General features: G+C 42.0%; 1 protein-coding gene across 7 annotated transcripts in view; it reads left to right on the forward strand.

Annotated features, from left to right (window-relative positions):
* CACNA2D3 (calcium voltage-gated channel auxiliary subunit alpha2delta 3) overlaps positions 1 to 24276 on the forward strand; it is a 1184653-nt gene that overhangs the window by 824954 nt on the left and 335423 nt on the right. For all 7 annotated transcript variants that reach the window (XR_005210766.1, XM_037798412.1, XM_037798419.1 and 4 more), the window contains 2 exons: positions 10697 to 10775; positions 24137 to 24270. Coding sequence is in view for 6 of the 7 variants with exons in the window: in XM_037798412.1 (XP_037654340.1) it covers positions 10697 to 10775; positions 24137 to 24270 (213 nt within the window). In the remaining variant the exon portion in view is untranslated. The remainder of the gene's footprint in view (positions 1 to 10696; positions 10776 to 24136; positions 24271 to 24276) is intronic.

Below are 24276 nucleotides of genomic sequence, written 5' to 3' on the forward strand. Positions count from 1 at the left end.
GGGCATCTTTGGTGGTCTCCTCTTAAAAATACTCCCTTTCTTTAACAACACAAATTCCCCTAGTCCTCACCATTTTACTTCATTTTTTTTCCATTTAACAGCAAGCCTGTGAGGTGGGTACTATTACGTTAACTAATTAAAAAGGAAAGAAAATGAGGCTTAGAAAGCTCGAGTAACTCACCCAAGTGCTCACAGCTCATTTGGGGAAGGTTCAGATTCTAAAACAGGTATGTCTAATTCCCAACCCTGTCTTGTAACCCCTGTGTCCTGCTAGCCTGTCTACCTAGTCATCCCTGTTTTCTGTGAAATTATGCCATCTGTCCCCTGTCACAAATATAGGGGGAAAGGAAAGCCTTTCTCTGCAAGCATACTTGTAATAACAAGCATCATATCACGATTTCAAGATGTGATCTTGTCCCTGCCAGCTAACTCCTGAATCAGGCCGTTATTTAAAATACAGTTGGCTTTGATCCTTGTACGGCTTGCATCTAGAATCAAGGGGCAGACACCTAGGAAGAAATATATTATAAAATTGATCACCAACCTGTGGGAAGCGTTGAATAAGGCACCATTTTTTCTGGTCCCAGAATATGAAGCTGTAATAGCAAAGACCAGGCCTTTCCATACCTCCATTTCTTCATATTTTATTATCAAGCTTCAGTGTAAAAAGAAGCCAAAGGAGCTGAGTATAGGGAATATAAAGCAAGCTGATTGATAACAGGTAAGTCTGGAAAAACAGAAAAATCTTTTCTTTAAAATGAAGTTAGTAATGAAGGAATGCACTCTAGCTCAGATAAATTCAAGTAGGTCCCATGCAGACTTCTTTTGACTTTCTAATTCTGTGAAAAGCAATGGAGAGAAGGTGGATAAATCATATTCATTGAGTTGGACACGGTTGCCTCATTCTGCCCTCACAATAACCCTGTTGAGCCAACATTAGCCCATTTATATGGGTCAAATTCATATCGGACCACAGTCCCCTGTCACCAGTCCCATGCTGGCCCACAGTAGTCTCTCAGCAAAAGCTTGTTAAGAGGAAGAATACTTCTTGTGGTTGGTGATTTAAGAGGCTCCATTGACTCATGTTCTGTAAAGATACTTCTGCTTGCATGTGCTAGACACAGCTGAATGTCATCTGCAGCTGAACATGGGAGCCAGCTCCTCCCTAAGCATCCCTGAATGCACTGGGGTGGGGGTGGGGGGCCCTTGTGCTTTTCCAGGCTACCAACCCAAGCTTGTAATAGTAGCCCACTGCATTTCTATGTGAGTTTTTTTTATTTTTTGTTTTTTCCTCTCTCAGGTTGGACTGGGGATCGGCAAACTATGGCTTACTGGCCAAATCCAGCCAGTTGAACATTTTTGTATGGTTTGTGAGCTGAGAATGGCTTTTACGGTTTTAAGTGGTTGAACAAAAATCAAAAGAATAGTTTGTGACACATAAAAGTTGTATGAAATTCAGTGTCCACAAATGAGGTGTTATTGGAAAGCATCTATGCTCACTTGTTCATTTAGGGTCTGTAGCTGCTTCTGTGCTACAACAGCAGAGTTAAGTAGTGACATTAGCTGTATGGCCTGCAAAGCCTAATATATTTACTGTTTGTCCTTTAAGAAAAAAAAATTGTCTACTCTTGCTTTAGACAATTCTTTTTGAAGCAGAGCACCAAGGGAAAGATGGAACTTCCAAAGAGAAAGTCGGAGGCTTTCTGATAAGTTCATGTGATTCTCTTAGATGTCATCATATATGAAAGTGCTCTGGTGCTGCCGGGAGTCGGTGCTGAATGGACAGTTCATGACTTTCGTCTTGGGGCAAGGGGTGTAGGGCTTTGCCATATTCAGATGCATCAGTGGACCAGCAGTGCCCACCCTTCTTCAGACTCCCTGATAAGGTTGTTCCTGATCATATCCTTCACAGAGAGCCCCTGATAAAGTCCTCCTAAAACATACTGCCCAACCATGAGAACTGTGTAACCCATTTTGCCCTGGCTGTCTGAAAACTCACAAGAAAATTCAGTGCTTAGTTCAGATATTTCATTAATAGTTATATAACACCTGTCATGGGACTGAGATAGATATAAGGGAGCAAGAGAGACATGGTCTCTGCCCTTATTTATATTTCTGTTTGGAGAGAGAAATGGACGTAACAAAGTAAACAAACAAATCATTAAGATAGCTGCAAGCTGTACTGAGTCCTGAAAGAGACAAACAGGGTGATGAGGATGAGGGTACCTGGGATGAGAGGGGGGTAGCCAAAGCAAAGTGGGGGGTGAGGGAAAGGGGAATGTGAAGACCCTAAAGCCAGAGGAGTTTGTCATGTTTCTGGATCTTCCAGGGCACCTTAGCCTGTTTAATCACATCAGAAGTTTGGCTTATGTTCCAAGTGCAATAGGAAGACATTGGAGAGTTCTAAGCCATGGAGCAACATAATCCCATGATGTTTCATTAAAAGAACTATCCTATCCCAATTTGTGGAACAATTAGTCTCTCTTTTATGTAAGTAGGCTTTTCAGTCCGACTGTTTTTCTTAATTTGAAGGCTTTACATATACGAGTTTATAGGTCAGGACCTTTTTGTTCATGGTGTTGAATCTGTAAGCCTTTTCGGAGGAAGGGACAAGCATGTGAACAAATAACTGTGAGCCCTTGATCTCCTGTTGCCTGAGAAGGAAGGAGAGCAATATCCTCCCAGCCATACAAATCTGTCCTAGGCTGGGCTGGTGGCCAGAGTGTGAAGCTCAGAGACGGGCCTGTTACAAAGTATTTTTATGGTATTTGCTAATCAACAGGCGTTTGAGTACTGACTCTATGTCATGCATTGTACTGAATTCTATGAATTCAAAAAAGGAATATGACAGGAGCCCTGTCTGTCTGTCTGTCCATTCCATTCCTGGTGCTTTAAATATGGTCTGCCTTCATAGGCTGTGTAATGTGACCTGCATCATAAAAACCCAAGGTATACAGTGATTCTGTTCTGTATCAGGGGTCCTGACATCTCCTTGAATCTCAGTGCTGGGGATTCACTCCTTTTGTGACTTTTCAGGATCTGATCACAGATGGCAGTTTCTGGTCTTCACTATATCATCAAATAAAAGGCATATAAATGAACAAATGTCTTTTCTCTCATCTTGTCAAGCACTTAAGATGGGAGATCACATCTTGATTGTCCAAAGGACACGATTTGTTTTTGAAGAATTTAAGGTCCAGAATACAAGAGAGGAGTTATTCACCGAGATTCATAAATTCCTAGGGAGTTCAGGTCTGCATGTGGGTGGAGGATATTACCAGCAAACCCAATGAATTCAAGTCTGAAATTCTGAGTGTACAGTCTTGGACATTTTTGCAGGGAGAAGGTCTATTGCTTCTGTCAAATTCCCAGTGATTTTGCAGCTTATAAAGGTTACTAGAAATTGTAATCTTACACCTCAAGTGTTCCTCTATTAAGAACTGTCAGCCCCATTATCCTTGGTAAAGACAAACATGTATGATGGCTCAATGACACCCTCCTGTAGGAAGAATCCCCTTCTTCACCCACAAGAATTAATTTCCCCTTCAGCCAAACCTCTGGCAAGGTTGTCTATGGATAGAAGATTTGGCTTTCCTTGGCTCACTTTGTTTGATTTACTTTACCTTAAATGTGTGGTTAAACAGCACACTGTGTGAAACACAAGTGGGGATGCAACCCTAATTGACTGGAATTCATTGCTTCTGGCCTGTTCTCTTGTCCATTACCTCATTTACTATTGCTCACAACCCCAGTGAGGAGCTGGTAGATGATCCACATTTTACAGCTTGGTGACCTACAGCTCAGAGGGTGTAAATGACTCACTGAGGGTCACCAAGCCTGAGAGTGTAGAGCTAGACCCACTTGTAACCCAGGTCTCCTGATTCCTGGCCCTTTCTGCTGAATGAAGTGGGTAGAGCTGGATAGTTCATTATAGTGTGCCACCCATCTTTAAGGATGTTTGCAGCTTGATATCTTACTGCTCCATTAAGTGGTGTATAAGCACCTCTTATTCCACTGTGCTACCCCAAACCAGAGTCTCCATTTGACCCAGAGATACCTTTCTCCTTTGCCTTGACAAAACAAGTGGCCATAAATCTGGGCTTCCATCCCCCTGGCCAGAGGATTACAAATGGCTATTTTTCTGAATTTGTTTATTTTCAATACCACACACAAGGTATCAGTGGTTGTGCTTGGAAGGAAGGAGATTATACAGTTTCTTAGAGTGTCTCCAAAATGACAGTTCATTTTTCATGATCTATGATATTGATTTGTTGAAATTTTATTACTTTTGTAATTTAATTCAATTTATCCCATTTTATTGCTGCTCAGGGTAGTGGTACCTTATTTGCCTCTTGTCCTTCTGAATAAGGATGCTGCTTCTTTTATTATGAGTATAATGGCATCTAGATTAAATCAGCCTGCTTGATGTAACTGTTTCCAGTGGAGTCAACCTTCTCTAAGCCCATCTCTATTCTTGCATTTTCATGATGATAAATATTGGCAGTGATTTATGAAGCATTTTCATGAATAATTAGCTTTCAGCCCTCTTTTCCTGATTAGATTAAAGGTTTTATTCAAGGATGCTTCCCTGCACCAGAAATTATAGAAATGAGCAAGTATTATAACAAGGAAAGTTGCTTAGGAATATATTTTGTAGAGATACAGATTAAGAACCTATTCAGTAGCATCCAATTGACTTTAAAACATAAAGACATCAGAAGACCTCTTTCTAAAACCTAAAGTCATGCTTCATTTTGAAAAATCTTGGCGGTATTTCAGCAAATAATTGAATTGGGCAGTAAGCGTGGAGGGACATGAGCAAGTGAGAAAACACAAAGTTGATTCTTCGTACCTACTTGCAGCATGGACTGTCTCTTAGTTAAATTAAAATTTAGAACCTGCGGATGTGGGCACGCATGGGTACACTGTAATTATTCTTTTAGCAAGTGTTATTTACACATGTAATCCACATAGTTTGCATGCTTTTAAAGGTGGAAATACTGGATTTGTAGTTACATGTTTGTTTTTTTAATTAAAGATTGCCTTCTTTTTCTCTAAAAGTTGAGCTGTTTATTTGAAGGTTCCTAAATGCCCTGTTTCCAGCCCTTTCCTCTGGATCTGGGACCAAGAGTGGGTTATTGTAATCTTAAGGAGTAAGGCTTCAGGTGTGAATGCACAGCTCCGCAGCTATAGACAGCCGAATACAGATCTGCCATTTCTTGGGGAAAGAAGAAAGTGTAGTTGACTGTCTTGTTTTCCATGTCTCACTGGTGTCTGACACTCCTGCCTTTTTGTGTTGACACAGACTTCTTTAAAAATGTCATCTTGATCCAGTTCTGTTTTTTTTGGGGGAGGGGGGCGGTTTGTAAACACCTTGAACATTGGCCTCAACACCTAGCAATCTATAGAAACAGCTTTCTTAGAAATGGCTCCAAAGATTTTTTAATCCCCACTCACATTTCCCTTTCCTCTGGATTCATCTTCTTGTTGGTATTTTTCAAAGTGATGTTTTTGAACCATGTGTTGGACCTACCATGAGAACTTTTTAAAAAATGCAGATTCCTGGGCCTGCTTAGTCTGAGGGTAGGCACCAGGGCTCTGGGTTTTAACATGTGATTCAAGGCCTCTGGTGATCCTGATGTCCAGCAAAATCTGAGAACCCTCACCACCCTGGCAATAATCAGGGTTGTCTCTCACTTGGAACATCACAGTGGCCTCCTACTTGGTCTCTGTTTGTACCCTTATCACTTGACAAGACTGTGGTTCTCAAACTTGGTTGTACCTTAGAATCTCCATGGGTCGATTAAAGGTTGGATCTTGCTTCCAGAAATTCTCATCCAGTGGTTCTTGGATGGGACCTGGGCATTCAGAATTGTAACAGCTCCACGGGAGAACCAAATGGGCAGCCAGATTGCGCACCCTGCAGCCCAAATGCCTATGTCAGCTCATGTCAGGCTTCTACTTGGTCCGTCTTGTGGCGTCTGCTCTTGCTGCGAGGAGGGACCCACTCCAGCAGTGGCTCGCAAGGCCCCCAGGATCTGGTGCCCCTCGTCTCTCCAAGTTCACCTCTTGCCTCCATTCCTCACTGACTGCTCCATCCACCCTGGCTTCTTCACTATCCCTGAAGCATCCCTAACTCAGGGACTCGACACCCTCTGTTCTTTTCACCTGGAACACTTCCTCGGTAGCCATATGGCTCACCTGCCATTTCGTCCAGATTCCTGCTCCAATATCACCTCATCAGGGAGGCCTTCCCTTCCTCCTTTTCCAAAATACCAGCCTGCATCACTCTCCATCACCTTCATCTGATTTATTTTCTTCATTGCCTCTAGTATAGCAAATAAATAAACCTATGTAAAGTTATCACTTATTGACTGTTTCACTCTTAAGAAACTGGAAACCCTCTTAGGACAGTGAATTTGTTTCGTTCTCCATGGTATCTTCAGCAGCAAGAACCATCTTTGGCATGCAGCTGGTGCTCAGAAGTTACTTGTGACAGAACAGATGATGAACTGCTGCTCTTGGACTATCTCAAAATGCCTCTTGGGCATGGAGGACTCACCTTCATTTTTGAAAGGAGAGCATTCGGGCAGTAGCAGCCTATTTTCTGGCTGTGCAATTAGCCCATTATGGCACCACCAGCAGCTACTTCCCTTCCCCTATTTTAATGGCTGCGGAGAAGAGATAATTTGAACCATTATCTTTGCAAATTCAAACTAACTGTATACACCCATGGTTGAGAGGAATGATGCAGTGCCCCTCCAAGTTTCTGATGGGAATTGCATCTTCACGAGTAGGAGGCACAATCTGTTTCTTTAGAAAAACGGGGTTGAGTTTTTGTTTCATCTGGGGAATTTTGTAGATTAAGTGACTTTAAACTTCAAAATGTCCTTGTTCTAACATTATATTATGCTTAATTGGGTTTGTTTAAAGACCATCCAAATTAGATGAACTAATAGGTTGGTGCAGGCATTTTTTTTTTTTTTTTTAAGCCTGCCTTTCTGCTGCATTAATGAAAGCAGTGGCTTCTCTGCCTGGGGTTGCTGAGTGCAAAGGCCTGGCTTCCTGTGATGCTTTAGTGTATCCCAGTGGTCGGCCTGCTCTGAACTGCGCTGTGGATCCTGCCCTTGATTGGGCTGGGCCCTGGGCTCTGAGGACTACCCCAGATCCCGATTCTACTAATGCTCCTTGCCACATCAGAAAGGAGTCAGGCTCAAGGAAAAATGAGGAAAGTTTGTTTGAAGCTGCTGTTCAGAGAAGAAACCTCCAATTGTTAGAAACAGAATCCATCAGTTTAAAGAATCAATTAATGCTAGAATGAGGAACAGTTTGACTTCATTACTCACAGAGATTTTTTTATTTATTTTTATTTTTTAATAGACTTTATTTTTAAAGCAGTTGTAGGTTTACAGAAAAATTACACAGAAACTCATAGAGATTTTGTACTCAATTAAATGTGCAGTAAAGTGAGGCCATCCTCCCTAGAATATGTAAGGCTGGGACTTAATTTCCACATATTTTCTCTTCTGTTTGATTTTCACTGCTAAGTATATTTTTCCTATGTCCTTAAAGAATTGTTGAGGAGGTAGTTGTGTCATCACTTTATTCTCCTTTAAATGACCTTTCATTAGTAAAGCAATACAATACTTACTCATTTTAAAAACATTCAAATGATATAGAAGTTTATGAAGTCCCTTTTTAAAGAAATAGGATTCTATACTATAAAATAACCCCCAACTTGCTTTTCCCCTTTACCACTTTATAATGGATGTCTTTTTACATTAGTATATAAGTACATAGTATTCCACTTTATGAATGTACCATAAATATATTAGCCAATCAGCTATCAGGAGAGACTTAGAATTTAATGGTTTTTGACGATTACAAATAGTGCTAGAGGAAACATCTTTGTACTCTTATCATTGTATATTTGTGAAAATATCAAACTGAATTTTAGGGCTTCTAGAAGGCATGCACTCTACAGTCCCCACATTCCTGCTACTTCTGGTCATCTTTGTTACCTGCTTGGCCTCTGCAGGCATTTCATTTGTTATCCTGGCTGCAAGACAAATGCCTTGAGGTAAAATTCCTGCATCAACAAAACAAAACGAAACAAAAACACAAGTATAAAATGTTATGGGTAATGTTAAATTGCTCTCAAAAATATTTCATTCTTCAGAGTAAAATACCTTTTTCTATAGCCAGTTGAAAGGCATTATTGTAAGAAATTCAGGGAGTGAACCCAGTAGCATTTGATTATGTTTATTTTATAGGAAGAGATGCAGTAAGCCATTTCCATGCCATTTTTAGTCAGATACGGAGGCTAGTCCTCTGGAAGCCAAGTGGAAATATTTAATATGATTCTGATTTTCTTTCATAAGCAGTAAAATAAAATACAAAGCAACAGACAGATATAATGCCTATAAATCCCTTAGCAAAGCACCTGACCCAAGGGGGGGTGGTGCTGATTGTAGAAGCCACGGCGGTGCTTACAGTCAGGGTAGCGGGAGTGGGGTAAGGGGTCACGGCGCTGGTTTTCATTATTGTGGTGGTTGTTAGCACGGTTATTCTTCAGCAATCACGTCTGGTCTGAAAGTTTGACACAGTCCTACGGGTTTTCCAAATGGGTTGCCATCTTTTAAAACCAGGAACTGTACAAGTTTTGCCAATGCTTCACAGCATTGTTCTGGTTTGTAACCCTGCCTCTGAGAGAGAACTCAGTTTATACTCAAAAACAAATGGGCGGCCTTATGTTGGTCTTTTCCAAAAAGTTAGACTTACAGCTTTATTTTCTGGAAGTAATCTCTTATGACTTCTGCTGGGCCAACAGCCAGTGGGGATGCACGATTTTAACAATCTAGTGTATTTCCCTTAAAATAGCTTAAGTTTGAAATTAAAGGCAAAGATCTGTGCAGAACGCACAGGTCTGGTAGTGTGATTCCAGCTGCAGCCCCCATGGACACCGGCTCTGGGCATTGGAGCTGCTTGGGCTTTCCTGTCTTGACAGAAGCAGCTTCTCCAGGGGCTCAGGAAGAGACCCTGGTGCTTTCCTGAGGCCTCAGAAAACCTTTCTCATGAGATGAGGCCGTGATGAAACTAAGCAAGGAGAAGGGCCTCAGTTTCCCCTGTATCAGAGTTCCTCAGCTAAATGCCTACAATGGCCAGGCAGAGAAGAATGACTGTGGGAAGCAGCAGGGGTAAGTGGTAACCATCTTTGACCACCTGGGGATGGCTTGTTCCAGAAGAGCCAGAATCTTCTAAATTTTGAAAAGCACATCCTTCCTGCCAAGGTGAGTCTAGAAGGCATGGTGTGTAAAAGAGCTGGGGGAATGAAGATAGCCAAAGGCCTCTATACCTGCCCATCCACCCAAGAAACCCCCTTGCTGGAGCTGTGATCTGAAGGAAATTACTGCCTTACTGAGCACAAATGAGGACAGACTAAAGTTACATAATGATAACGTACATTTAAGCATGTCTTTAAGTTGGAAATAAATCATCACCTAAAAACTAGCTTGCAAGTTATAGATAAGAGGATAAGCAGATATTCATAATTGAAATCAACTATTTTTACAGACAGATGTTAGCATTTGTATATTTTTATCCATTCATGCACTGAGTTGTAATGGCCCCAATTCTGGGATCCAACTGGATACACACAGGTGAAAGAGACACATCCCTTCCTTTCCTTCCTCAGGTGGACAGTCTAGTAGAGAGGAGCACCTCACAGACCTAATCACGCAAGTTGACTACAATTGTGGGAAAGGTTCTGAAGGAGCAGTAGGAGGTGCCACTAGAGAAAAACATGGCATACCTGACCCAATGTGGATGAGCTTGGAGGACAGCAGTCAGTAAAGCCTCTGATAATATATGCCAAGGATCATTCATCTAATAATGTCTTCATTTAACCCAGTCACAAAATGGTGGCCAAAGGGCTATCGAAAGAGTTTTGTTAGTCGGTGTAATGTTATTTTAAATTTGAATTCAGGAATTTTAACTCTTTTAATGCCTTATCTTTCTTCCATCTTGCCTTTAAATACTACTTTGGGAGATGGGCCCTGTTGTGCTTCATTTCAAAAAGTCTTAGCCTCTTGAGAGTTGAGAGAGCAGTGGAAAATGAGGGAGCGAAGGTTTTATGTGTGTTCTCTGCTCTTGAGGATGCCCAGATCTTAGGAGGACTAGGGAGAGTCCCTGTTGGTCTCCCGGCCACAGGCTGTGCCTCTTGTTGTAATTACCTCCTACAATCACACCAGACACCACAGATGGTAAGAGAATGTCTGCAGCCTGTCCTCACCATTGGGGAAATCGTGAGGGTCTTCAGTGACTCTTTTATTCCCAAGAAGAGCACAGTCTGTATTTCCTGTGTGAATGAGGGCTATAGTTACGGATTGTGTCCAGGCTTGGAGGATCCTTGTCCACACGTGTAGAGCCAGCCCAGGCTCGGGATGCTGCCAGTCTCTCTTTTTAAGTTCTTCTCCTCTGTCGTGAGTTGCACACCGAAAAACAACCACTGCCGTGCCATATGGTTTAAAAGATCAAAGGCCCCCAGTTTTGAATATATTTCTAGCTGACTGTACTTCAAATGTCTTAAATATGTTCCTACAGATGGGAAGCACGGCACATGAAAGAGGTAAGCCACATGTGCTTGTGGTCTGCGCAGGATGAGTATCACTGACCCGTGTGCTCGTCTTTCTTGCAGGTTCGCATCTTCACGTATCTCATTGGAAGAGAGGCTGCTTTTGCAGACAACCTCAAGTGGATGGCCTGTGCCAACAAAGGTGGGTCTCCACCATGTGCTTGGCAGAAATGGGGACAGTCGTGAGAAAGTGAGGCATTCCAATAGAAGGCTATATATAAATTCCGAGAGAAGATCTGGGTGTTTCCAGATGATTTTTGATAGACTGTAGCAGCTTCTCCCAAAGTACACTTATACGTTTTGAGTAAATAGTCCAGTGGAGAGGTCAGTGCTGTCATCGCTGCTGCTCAGTAGCTGAGTGATATTGGGAGAATTACTATGACAGAGACGTTTACTGTGTACCACATATCTCTGTGCTTTCCCACCATTCCTAACCCCCTTGCAGTTAGGTGGGGCCTCAAGCCTGGATCATGTCTGGGCTGGTGTGGCAGTGTCCATACTCTCTTCTCCAGCTCGAGTGAACTCTGAAGCTGTGTGTTCCAGTTGGCATGGCCATGAGATGTGGCAGCCTTCATCAGCCTGACTCCCCGAGTGCTTACCTGGAGCAGACACCTGTCACTAGCCCTGCCCTCCACCCCCACCATCTGCCCACTCACGCTAGATCTATAGTGTATGTGATAAGTAAAGCTTTGTGTTAAGCCACTGAGATTTCCAGCTTGATGTGTTTCCACAGCGTAACTTAACCTATATGACTAATTCAGTTAGCTAACATTGACGTGCCTCAGTGTTCCAGTTGTCACTTAACATGGGGGTGATGATAATAGTTCTTCCTTTGATTCTTACTAAATAGAAAGTTGAATGAGATAGTGCATGTTAGATGTCCTGGTTCAGTGCTGTGATATAGGAAGTGTTAAATAAATGCTAGCTGTTTTAAATTAATAGTTTAATAAATACTTCATGAAATCTAATATTTTGGATAAGGCTGATTTAAACAAAATGAAACATATGTCTTTACTATAAGTTTATTATGCTCATGTTCATTTTGAATGTTGACCATGAAAGTCTTTCTGTGGAGCATCTTGTTGGCAAATTGTTCTATGGAACTCACTTTGGAAAATGCTGGATTAAAATAACCTATTATCTACATTTTTGGTTGACATAGAAAACTTACAGACTATACAAACTATTATTTCATTTCAAATTTAGAAAATTCAAATAAATCTGCATTTATTTGATTCCCGGTTGTGTGTCAGAAACAAATGTTTGGGGGCAGGCACAGGGAGAAAAATAACAGGGGTCTGCAGTCTGCCAAGGACTTCTTTTTATTTTACACACAGCCAAGAAAGTAAAGCATAGAAGGCAATAATTGGTAGAATCCGTGCTATTAACCCAGACTCCCTGAGTTCAAATCCAGGCTCCCCTACTCACCAACCATGTAAAAGTTACCAAACCTATCTAGGTCTGAATATGTCACCTGGAAAACAAGGGCAGTGATGATATTTGCTCCACAGTTATTATGAGCATGAAATGAGGCTGTGCAGGTAAAACTGGTAGTTCAGTGCCTGGCACATAAATGCCCCATATTATTACCATGTATTATATTGATCTGCAAAGGTGTCTTATCTCCACTCTGAGGCTACACATTCCATGAGAGCAGCCTCTGACCCTGAGTGCATCTTGAGTGCTCCAACAAAGCCCAGCCTGATACCTTCTCTGGGGTGGGTACACCATTGACGTTTGAAAATTGAGTAAATTAACTGTAAATATGAATAGAGGAAGTTATGTCCTGATGCACATTAAATTGATATATACCATTGCACAGTACATTGATATTGATGGATTTCTTCCTAAACCATCCTTTATAAAAGTTCCAGTGTTTTTATTTCAGAAGAGAAAAGAGGACTCCCTGATGGTCTCAGTACCAGTTTTGGTAGCTTCAGACAAAAATATTTTGGTTGCAAGCAATCAAGGTTGCTCCCTGAAATTAAAAAGAAAAGTGTTTTTGGAAAGAGAGGGCAGTGACTCAGAACCCAGGGTAGGAAGGGAAGCACATGGTTTCTTTCTACATTTCCACTTCATTCTTTCTCTCTGCAGGCAGACCTTCACGGCTATGGCGTGTGTACACAGCAGGCACACCCATCCTTCCACATGGACAGAGAGTTACTTTTCCCATATTTTGGACAGAGGCCAGCTTATATCTTCTCTATTTGAGACCAACCAGTAACTCTAAATTCAGATTTCAACCCCTTACCCCACCCCCCAAAAAAAGATGAGCATGGCCAGCTACATCTTGAGCCAGGTCTCTAGCCCTGTTTCACTGAGTGTGGGCAAGAGTAAGTCCAAGGAGAAAAAACAGGTGCTCTACTAAGGCTCGGCACTGTGGGAAGATGAGTGGGTGGGTAGGTGTGGAAGTTCTCAGAGAACAGGTATGTGTCCAGGCAAATAAAAGACTACCCATCTTTTCCTTTTGCTTGGCACTGCCCTAAATTATCTTATTATACTGGAACAGTCTTTTAAGAAAGTCTCTGTTTCTTCGTTTAAAAATGAAGGGCTACAGGGAAGGTTTTTAAAATCTCCCTGAAGCTCTAAAATAACACATTCTACAATTATTTTCATTTGCTCACTGGCCTGCCTCACTAAAAAGTATCATTAATTCTGCTTGTCTCAGAGTAATGCGTTTGGCTGCATTTCGGGGGGGAGGTATCTAGGAGAGGGGTGGGCATGAGGAGAAGGGGGCTAAGTGCATTGCAGAATTCTTCTGTCTTAAGAGCCCATCCTTGAAATAAGTTTTGGAATTTTGTTGGCATTTGAAAAACTTGAGTGAACTACAGTTTCCCCGTTTTTTCCTTTATTCTGTGGTCTTGGAGAAAAAAAGTTCCTTTCTAATTTTTTTTTCTTTTGCTGTTATTTCTGCCACATCACATTGCAATTCTTCCCATCAGCTAGTGTGCATTTAGTCATGGTTATTGTTTTTACCACTGTCTGTGTCCAGATGATGAAAATTACTCAAATTGAAGTCTTGTCTTAATCAACTAATATTACACCATAATTTAGTTTTAGTCATTGTTTATAAGAATCTCTTAAGTATCATTTTGAAGACAATTTAGTCAACTCAATATTTTAGGGCCTGGCTATAAAATATAGCCAATATAGCTGTTTAGATTTAGAAGTTCTGAGTACAGCAACTTGGAAAATCCAAGGAGGTAAGAGTAGCTGCTTAGTTGGACAGGCTGTTGGATTCCACAGTGATTCACCTTTTCTTCCTGCCCAAATCCAGTCATTTCCTTCCCTGCTTTTCTTATAAAGGGCCTTGGGAATAAAATGTCATTGTTTGCCATCCTTCAAAGTAGCAGTTGCCATTGAAAAGTTAGGTTCCAGCCTTCTGTGCCCATGTAAACATTGGCTTCATGTTGCATCAGTTATGGGGTTTTAGACCATGTAACATCAGTGAGCAAGTATTCTTCTATGGTTATTAATTACATCATTGTTTACAGTCTCATATGGTTATAGAATGGCCACAGCACAGCATTTTTCTTCTCAAGTAGTATGAGGTCCAGAGCCTCCCTTCCCCTTACATATTTTAGCCCCAACTCAGCTAAGTTCCTCAGTGAAATGAAGCATTAACATTCAGGGACCAGAGTAGACCCAAAGGGAACCCAAGAAGGAGCCCGTTGGCTGATGACCAGGCCTGGCCACAGAATGACCTTGGGAAGGAGGAAGAGTTGACAGGGCCAATGCATCATCCCTGGGTTAGTGGCTGAGGACTTGCAGAACTTCTTGCCTGGTAGTCATAGAGACAGTTCTCAGCCAATAGACCTCAGAAACTTTCCCCTATGAATGGATATCTGGAGACATTTATACCATTGCAGGAGTTCTCTGCTTCCTTCTATCTACCAGCAAAATCCAGACAAACCTGGCATTCATTCATTCATTTGTTTCATTTTTTGCATAACTAGATCATTTCTTGAGGGAACCAACCCTAATGAGGCAAAGCAGCAAGCCATTTTAAATACATTAAAGCAATCATTGCCACTGTAGAATGGCTTGTGGAATTTACAGTTCTCTGTTCACACTATTGGATAAACAAGTGAACTGAGAAAACACAAAAGAGAGGCCGACTAGCGCAGATACTCCGTAAAGCCATGACAAGCTTCTCTAATGTTCAGTGTGCCAAGATGTTAAACAAGCCCTGGCTGATTCTCCTTCAAAAATCACAGTGGATGGAGAGTTTTGCAGCTGTGCAAATAAAGAAGGACCTCAGTGTTTGGGTTCTCAACCATCAGTCATCGTTAGGTAGAATGGGAACGCCACATGGGTCTCTCTTGGTTGTCTGCTTAAATTGTCCCTTTCTGATAGTTTAATCATCATTTGTTCCTTATTTGAAAGAGAATTGATAGCCTGACCCCACATTCCTTTAAAGCCCAGACTTCCCAAATTTCCTACTGAAAAAATTCTTAACCTCGCTATACTTTACCAAGTGCCATGTTCCTCCCCCACTCCCCCAATAAAAGATAGGTTCAGTTTTATGAGACCAGCATGATTTTAGGTGGGGGTAGAGGAAAATTGGCAATTAAAACTTTTTGCTATTTCAGAACAGGTGGATGAGAGCAAAAATGGCAGTTATTCAACAACCATTGTATAGAATTCTCTGTGTAGAGTCCATAGAACAGGAGAAAATGCGTGGCAAGTATAATGGTGATAAAGATGGTGATGATGATGATGTAGTAGTCAATAGCAATTAACGATGACTAACTGCTTACTAAGTTCCAGGCAGGGTGCTAAGTACTCTGTGTGTATTATCTCTTTTGATCCTCATAAAAGCTTTGGGTATATGTTTGATAATTATCTTTCTTTATGGAGGAGGAAACTGAGGTCCAGAGTGAGTAGCACCTTGTCACGGGTTCACCAGCTAGAAGGTTGCAGAATTCATACCCAGTTGATCTAAAGCCAGAACCTGAACTCTTCACCAGAATCTGGGGCTGGGGGCGGGGCGGGGCGGAGAAAGTCATGTCTCGGAGAGGACTATTGTACGTCTCTCATAATTTGAGATAACCTAGAAAAAGAAGACTAATAAGTCAGAAAGGACTCTAATGTGCCATGGCTAATAAAGGCTGGAGTGAGATTTATATCCAAGCTATGTGTTCCAGAACCCACGTGGAACTGCCTTAGCTCGCATAACCATATTGTCCAGTTCCTGACATTTTATGGGTGGGGAGGTTAAGGCTCTGAGAGGAGATGAGGCCAGCTCGAGACTACATTGGGGCATGAGGGTAGAGCTCAAGGGCAGAACTGCAGGTACAAGCCAGCATTCCTAGCTCCACAGCATGTGCTGTTAGATTTTCTTTTCCTCTTTGCCTTATTTTTTAAAACTTTTTTTTTTTAACTGCTTTCAAACTTACAGAAAAATTACAAAAATTAATACAACAACCATCCAGAAAACTCCAACATACCCTACCCCCCAGATACCCAGATCCATCAATTTTAACATTTTGCCACATTTGCCATGTCTATCTATATCTGTCTGTCTGTCTATCTATCTATCTATCTATCTATTCTATCTGTCTGTCTGTCTATATGTCTATCTTAGTCCATTTTCTGAACAGCTGGGTATAAGTTGTATGCATCATGTTTAATACTGCTATGTACATTTCCTGTGAACAAGGATATTCACTTATATAACTACCTTAAGTATTAAAAAACTTAATGTTGATATAAAGCTTACAATCAGTATTCCAATTTTTTTATATGTTCCAATAATGTCCTTTGGAGCCTTTTCTCCTCCCTTATTAGATCCCATCCAGGACCATGTATTACATTTGTTATTTTATCACTTATTGCTCTTCCTTTTTTTTTTTTTTTTTTTAGTTGTGGGAACTTATATAAAACATAAACTTTCCCATCTCAAACACTCCGAAGCATACCATTCAGTAGGATTAATCACATTCAGAATATTGCAATGCCATCAAAATTTCCCTTCCCCTGAAACAGAAACCCTGCACCCATTATGCATTATCTCCCTATTTCCCCTGCCCTCTGTCCCTGACAACGTGTAGTCTAATTTCTGTCTCTATGAGCTTGCATATTCTCTGATATTTTCTTAGTAGTTGCCATGGGGCTTAAATTTAACAGCTTAGATCTCTAACAATCACATTTGCCTTGATACCAACTTAATTTCAATAGACAAACACAAACTATGTTCCTAGACCCCTTCATCCATCCATCTTTATGTAATTCTTTTCACAAATTACATGTTTATAATTATGAGTCCATAACCATTGATTTATCATTATATTTTATGCATTTGCCTTTTAGATCCTATAGGGAGTAATAAGTGGAGTTACAAACCAAAAATACAATAGTACTGGCATTTATATTTACCTATGCTGCTACCCTCATTAGAAATCTTTATTTCATTATTCAGCTTTGATCTATTGTCTATAATCCTTTCCTTTCAACCTGCAAAACTCTTTCACATCTCCTGTAGGGCCCGTCTAGTGGCAACAAACCACTAGCTTTGATTTTCTGGAAATTTCTTAATCTTTCCCTCATTTTTAAAAGACAGTTTTTCCAGATATGGATTCTTCGTTGGTAATTTTTTGTTCTCAGCACTTTAAATATTTCATCTCACTGCCTTCTTGCCTCCATGATTTCCGATGAGAAATCAGCACTTAATCTTATTGAGGCCCCCTTTAGGTGACATGTTACTTCTCTCTTGCAGCTTTTAGAATTCTCTCTTTATCTTTGGCATTTAACAGTTTTATTATAATATACTGCAGCATGAGTCTGTTTGATTTTATCCTGTTTGGAGTTCCTTGAGCATCTTAGGTGTATATATTCCTATCTTTTGTTAAATCTGTGAAGTTTTCAGCCATTATTTCTTTGAATATTCTCTCTGCTGCTTTTTTCTCCTCCTTTTGGGACTCCTACACTGCGTATATTGCTATGCATGATAGTGAGCCACAGGTTCCTTAGGTTCTGATCACTTTTCTTCTTTCTTCCTACTGCTCCTCAAACTGGATGATTTCAATGGTCTTATCTTCAAGTTCTCTGATTCTTTTTTCTGCCAGCTCCTCTGGCAGTTGAACCCCTCTAAGGAATTCTTAATTGCGTCATTATGGTCTTCAGCTCTGTTGGTTCTTTTTCATAATTTCCATTTCTCTATTGATAGTCTCTTTGTGTTCATCTATCACTTTCCTGTTTTCTTTTAGCTCTTTGATCATTTTTTTTTAAGTCTTTGTCTGGTATGTTCCAAGTGTGATTCTCTTGATTGATGCTAAGGTTTTAATAGTCTGCTTTTTCTGTGTTTCTTTGTGTGTTTGGTAACCTTTCCTGGAACCTGGACATTTTTATATTTAAAGTGTTATTGCTGGAATTTAGACTCTGAGGCATCCTTAAGCTTGCATCCGGTTAGGTTATGACAGAGCTTTCCTTGAATGCCAGGAGCTAACAGCAACAATGACAAAGGAGGGAGGGAGGGAGGGAAGAAGGAAGGACAGGAAATATCTTTCCCAGTTTCTGCAGATTGACTGAACAAGCTCTGTCCTTCAGGGATTATCCATACAATGAGTTTAGAGAATAGCTCCAGGCCAAAGCATAGGGGCCTCCCTGCTCCTTTCTGCACAGGCAACTTGTCTTGGAGGAGAGCTCATAGCCCCAGGAATTCCCCCATTTACACAGTTCTGAATGCCCCCTCCTCCCTAGGAAACTGTTTCCTCACTGTCCCAGGTACTGCACTATATGTTCCAAAGCCAGCAGTCCCTTGCCCCAGGCCACAAGACCTGACTACTCTCCCATAGCATTCTGTAGGGGAGTTCTATGAGCTTCCTTCTACACACAGGGCAAGTTCTGGAACACTGAGTCCCTCAAGCCACCACCAGACAGATTGGGCCAGACATACATGCTCCCTGTGTGTGCATGGGGGTTTCTCTGCTCCCTCTGGAATCAGGACCAGGGATCCACACTGTAAGCATAGCTGAGCCAGTGAGGGATGTGGTAGGGGCCAGTGTGTGTACCTCGAGATCCTACCACTTTTTAAGTAGCCTATTTCTTGACTCATCACTCACCCTCTTACTGCAGTCTTTAAATTGTTTTCTGGAGCTTTGAGAAAGATGGTCTCTGTAGTTCTAGCTCGTTGTTCAAAGCTTCTGGTAGGGGGACGGAGCCCTGAAGCATCTGACTCTGCCATCTTCATCAGGGCAGGGCCTCCAAAGTTCTTTGCCTTATTTTTAAAATATGAAATTAGAAGCTAAAATTATTATTCACAAAGGAAAAGGCTTGTTCCTAAGTTGAGGCTTGGGCTGAATGGCTTCATTCAGGGACCTGTTCCCCAGGTGGGCACTTGCCCACCCAGGCTGCTGGGCTCTCTGTCCTGGTGGCCACACTCTCTGGGGTCGGCTCCTTCCAACTCTTTGGATATGTGCCCTCCAGCTCTCAGCACCCGATAGGCCTCTTGCTTGTTCTTTGTGAAGGCCAAATGAGATGTGGTGGTAGAAAGCTGTTTTTAAATTGTAAATGATTCTACAGAAATAATTTTTGTTTACCCTAATGTGTGATGTTGATGATGAGGAGGAAGATGAAAATAGAATATTGAGGGTCTTTCAAGAATACTGTTGTTCCGTAGAGAATACAACCCAGGTTGCCCCATAGACTTCACTTCCCCCATGAATCTGTTTCCTCTCCTTTCCTATTCCCACATCATTGACACAGAAAGACAGGAATGTGAACGGCAGCTTTATTGTTTTGAGGCTAACTTATTTAATTGGGGAATGGGTCTTCAAAGAGACTAGAAGGAAGCAATGCCCATCACACAGACATGGAGTGAGGACCTTGTCATGTAAGGTAGACAATGAGGGTCTGTCCACTGAGGAGCAGATTCCGGGAGCCAACTGATCTGATGCTATTGCAAAGCAGGGTACTAAATGATATGCCAAAAGAGCATCCAGTGCTGAGGCAGCTGCTAGACAAGGAACTCTTAAGAAATATTGAAGTAAGAGTGGTAAAATCTTAGAAATATAAAGCATGAGGCTGCATGTGGTTTATCACACTGAGTAGTTGTAACCCAGAGTTCACAGAAGGAGCTCTGCAAGGGAATAAGGTAAATAAATTGATGTTATGTAGAAAAATGAGCAGACCATCTGTAATAGGTGGCTAATTTCAGCATTAATTACTCCCTGGTAATTACCAAATGATTGCTGATTCTGTTTTCTTACATGATATATGAAGTCCATAAAAGCACATTAAAGAAGAGAATAAACATTCATTCAAGAGCTAGAATTTAAAAAAAAAAAAAAAAAAGAGGGGGGGGGTGAGGGAGGGAAAGCAGCCAGCTCAGAGAATACAGAGGGAAAACAAGGGAAGCAGCTATGGTTACAGCCAAAGATTCCAGCCCTTATTGACTTCCTATTATCCATCAAAAGGTACATTTGTTATCTGAAACCTATATTAAAACATTTAAAATAAAAAAGACTCTTTCAAAAAGGTTTTAAATTTTAATGGATTGGGGTTAGATGACCAAATTTGTATAAATTTTGCAGTGTACGTTATTAATAGTATTTTGATAATTTCAGCTTTTCTTACCTTTTATGCATCTGCATCCATGATCTATATATATTGACAAATAAGTTAGAACTCTGCACTGGGTTTTCAGTAGACCTTTGGTGTTAATTATTGAGCATTTGCCAGGAATCTCAGAGGACAAACATATCTCCCCACCTCTCCTCAACCTTTTCCAGCTGTAGAGACACAAACAGCCCTTTAGAGACCCTCCTGGGACAGCAGCTCTCAGTAGCCACGTCTGCCCTTTCCCCTCACTGGAAGAGTAAGGGCCTTAGTAGTTAAGACCAAAGGCTTTGGGACAAGATGAACATGGATTCAAATCGATCTGGGACAAATTACTGAACGCTCTGGGCTTCTGTTTCCTCTCCTATAAAATAAAAACTCGAGTTAGGTTGTTGGGAGGCTCAGGTGTGGAAATGCAAGGTCCATCTGTAGGACGGCACTGGGCACAAGACCCCCGTGAATGTCCAGGAGTTCCTAACGGCTCCCGCATACCTGTGTGCTTGGCAACTGGGATGAAGCTCTGGACAAGATGAGCATCTGGCCTTGCTCTCATGGAACTACATTCCACTGAAAGAGAAGAAGATAAACGGGAGGAATCTTCTAAAGAAATTGTAGCAGGGCGATGTGAGAGGGAGTGAACTTGACACAGGGTGGCCCAGGAAAGTCTCTCTGAGCTGAGCCCTGATTGATAAAAAGGAACCAGTCAAGGGAAAACTGGGAAAAGGGTGTTCCAGGCAGCAAGTGCAAAGGCCCCGCGTGGAGGTGGGGGAGGGGAAGTGAACTTCACAGGTGAGAGGAGGAGGAAAAAAGCCCCTGAGCTAAAGCAAGGAGCAAGGCAGGGAATTGAAGAGGATGCAGGGAGGGAAGGCCAGCTGAGGAAGGGTCTTGGAGGCAACGGTAAAAAGTTAGGATTTTATTCTAACTCTAAATATCACTACTGTAAGGTTTTAAGCAGGGAAGAGATGATCTGTTTTATGTTTTTAGAAGTTCTGGCTGCTGTGAGAAGCATAGGTAATGAAAGAAGATTTGTGGGCAGGCTGTTGCCATACCTTCTGTGAGAGATGATAGAGTCTTGGACTAGGGTGGCAGCAGTGAAGACGGGAAAGTGGATTTTTCCTATAGTTCGGAGGTAGGGCTAGTAGAACAAGCTGGTGGATTAGATAGAGAGGTGGAGCATGACGTAATGTTGTTTACAAAGGATAATTCTTACGTTTTTTGCCTAACTGGACAGTGGTGCCATTTGCTGACATGGGGAAGCCTGGAGGAGGAATGGGTTTGGAGAGGGAAATCAGGAGTTGGCTTTGCACAAGTTTGTTTGATAATTCTGTTAGCCATTCCTGTGGAAGTGTCAGGTAAATGGTTGGCTATGGGTCTGTGCTCTGAGAAGTCAGCTTTCTATAACCTTTCAGAACTTTGACTATGAAAAGTGATGCCAAGTAAGGATGATCTCTTAGCTCAATCCCCTTTCAAAGGTGAGATTGTTTTTCCATCCTACGCTCGCTCTATACTAATGATCCATCTCTCCCATCCTCTTCCTTCTATTAATCCCCTTCCTTCTTTTAGCTCTGTTTTGGAAAACTTAAATCAGGGCATCTTGTTGTTGGCATTGAGGATTAGATTTGAAAATACAGACACAGACAACTAAGAGTAACTCCTAAGACATGTCGTCTTTATTGCATACTTGGCACAAGAGTCCAAACAGAGAAATGGTTCTTTACTGCAAACCACTCATCTCCATACTTGGAAGGGTTCCAGAACCATCAGTCTGTCTCCTCCTCTTACCAACATGGTAACAACCCTCTTCCCTTGTCCTCTGTGTCATGTTTGCCTCTCTAAGACCCTTCACTTAGAGCTCAAGCTTTGCCTACTAAAGAGGAGATGAAATGTTTGCTTTCTCATTTAAATATTCACTGCAGCTGCTAAGCATGGGGAGATGATAACTAAGGGTGTGGCACCCTCTCTGCCTCCAGCAATCTCCTTTAAAGCCTGTCCCTCCCACTATGGCTGCAAGAAGGGCTACCTAGGAGCCTCTCTAGAGCAGTGTCCCAGATGGGTCTCCCTAGCTTTGAGGAAGCGACGAGGTGCCTGTGAGTCCCGCTCCCAGGCCTCAAACTAAAACATCCTGTCTCTTTGGGGCCTTGTGTTTCCCCCAGGATGGGTGAGGCTCTGGCCCTGGCTGGGAGGGTGGGATGGCAGGAGTGACAACGCATGCTAATTAGCACTGTGCAGAGCTGTCGTCAGGAAGCCAGAAGCCACATGGTCCCAACTCGGTTTGGGGTTGGCACACCAAATTCAAACCAGCTGGCCTTTGTTTAGAAATGTCCTGCGAGAGTCCTGACCCTTTCTGGACAACAGAAAGTCCAGCTTTCCCTTTCCGCCCTGTTTTATGCACTGAGAGACTACGTATGGACTGTGCAGCAAGTGCTGCAACAGATCTGGTTTCAGGGATATAGTCTTTCTGACTTGTTTGGCTGATATGAGCTTAGTTATAAGTGTCCTTATTTAGAGACACAGAGAAGAAACAGGAAGCCAAGTGCACCCAGTGTCTTTCTGCTTAAAATCTTTCCTCCCAGGGTCTGATATGATGGTCCCCCTACTCATTTCTCTAGTCTTATAGCACCCTACTTCCACCCACTTTCCCCTTGGCTCCTCAGTCTAGCCATTCTGTGCTACTTTCAGTTCCCTGCAGGAGCCTGGCTCTCTCTCATCTCCAGGACTTGACTTACAGTTCTTGCTTTGCTGGGCGGGTTCTTGAACCCCTGTTCCTCTAGCTAACTATTCCTCACCTTTCAGGTTTCATCTTCACTGATTCTTCCTCAGGGCAACCAAGTTTAATTGATTGTCCTGGCCGGCTGCTCTAGCTTGGGTTTGATAACACTATTTTCTAAGCAGCTGTTTACTCCACCCTCCCAGGGCCCATGAGAGCAGGGCCCTGGTTATCTTGTTAATCCCAGCTTCTCCAGTGCCAGGCATCTAGTTTGAATGAAGGGACCTGCCCTGGGGATCCAGGCCCCTGCATGGTTCACGCTTTCTCTTCCAATGGCTCCTAACCACAGCAGAGCCTACAGGATCCAAGCCAAAGTGGAATGTAGAGCGCCCTGGAACTCGAGATCAAAGTGGCACCCGCATCCTCCACACAATAGCATATTTAGAAATTTTATGTTTCTTAGAAACCAGGTCTACTCAATATACTTAAAAGGCAGATCTGATAACTACATTAGGGTATGAATTGGGGTTTCCACTTCAAACATACAGTGGGCAAAATTCTGTAGAACCAAAAGGACAGACATTAGCAACTCATGAGCCTGTGCTCAACTTCTGGCTTGGTCGCTTGCCAGCAATGAGAACATGAACAAAACACATACCTTTATTCTGCCTCAGTCTCCTTCTCTTTAAAATGAGCACAATAATGCCCCCTTCATGATGTTTTCAAGAATAAATGAGACTAAGCTTACCAAGGTTTTAGCAAATGTTGTGGCACTTAGCACTCAGTATCTCATGATGAGTATTATTTTAATTGTGGTAAAAATGGGATTAGCCTTTAATATTTATGCTTTGCGATTTTCCTCTTGGTAATAAACTCACTAAAGTAAAAAAAAAAAGTAGGTTACAGAAATAGCATGTGGAGAGGACTCCCATTTCTGGCAAGGAGGGCATGTAAGTGTATGTGCAGAAAAAAGACTGGAATGATACTCTCCAAAGACTTTACAGGGGCTTGCTCTGGGAGGTGGGTTGAAGGTTGATTTTAATTTCCTTCCTTCTGTTTGATAATATTTTCTAACATTAATATATTACTTATGAAATGGGTGGTGACAAAGTGGAGAAAGAAAGTTTTAAGGAAAAAAGAAGAAATTAGCTAGAGGCCAAGAAAGCTTGGCGTGGACATGCTCCAGTGGCAGGTCTTCCTGTCTGTTACTGAACTTGGCATCCCTTGGTGTTTGACAGGATTTTTCACCCAGATCTCCACGTTGGCTGATGTGCAGGAAAATGTCATGGAATACCTCCATGTGCTCAGCCGGCCCAAAGTCATTGACCAGGAGCACGATGTGGTGTGGACCGAAGCTTACATCGACAGTACTGTGAGT

The sequence above is a fragment of the Choloepus didactylus genome, chromosome 1, assembly GCF_015220235.1.
Source record: "Choloepus didactylus isolate mChoDid1 chromosome 1, mChoDid1.pri, whole genome shotgun sequence".
Lineage (NCBI taxonomy): Eukaryota > Metazoa > Chordata > Mammalia > Pilosa > Megalonychidae > Choloepus > Choloepus didactylus.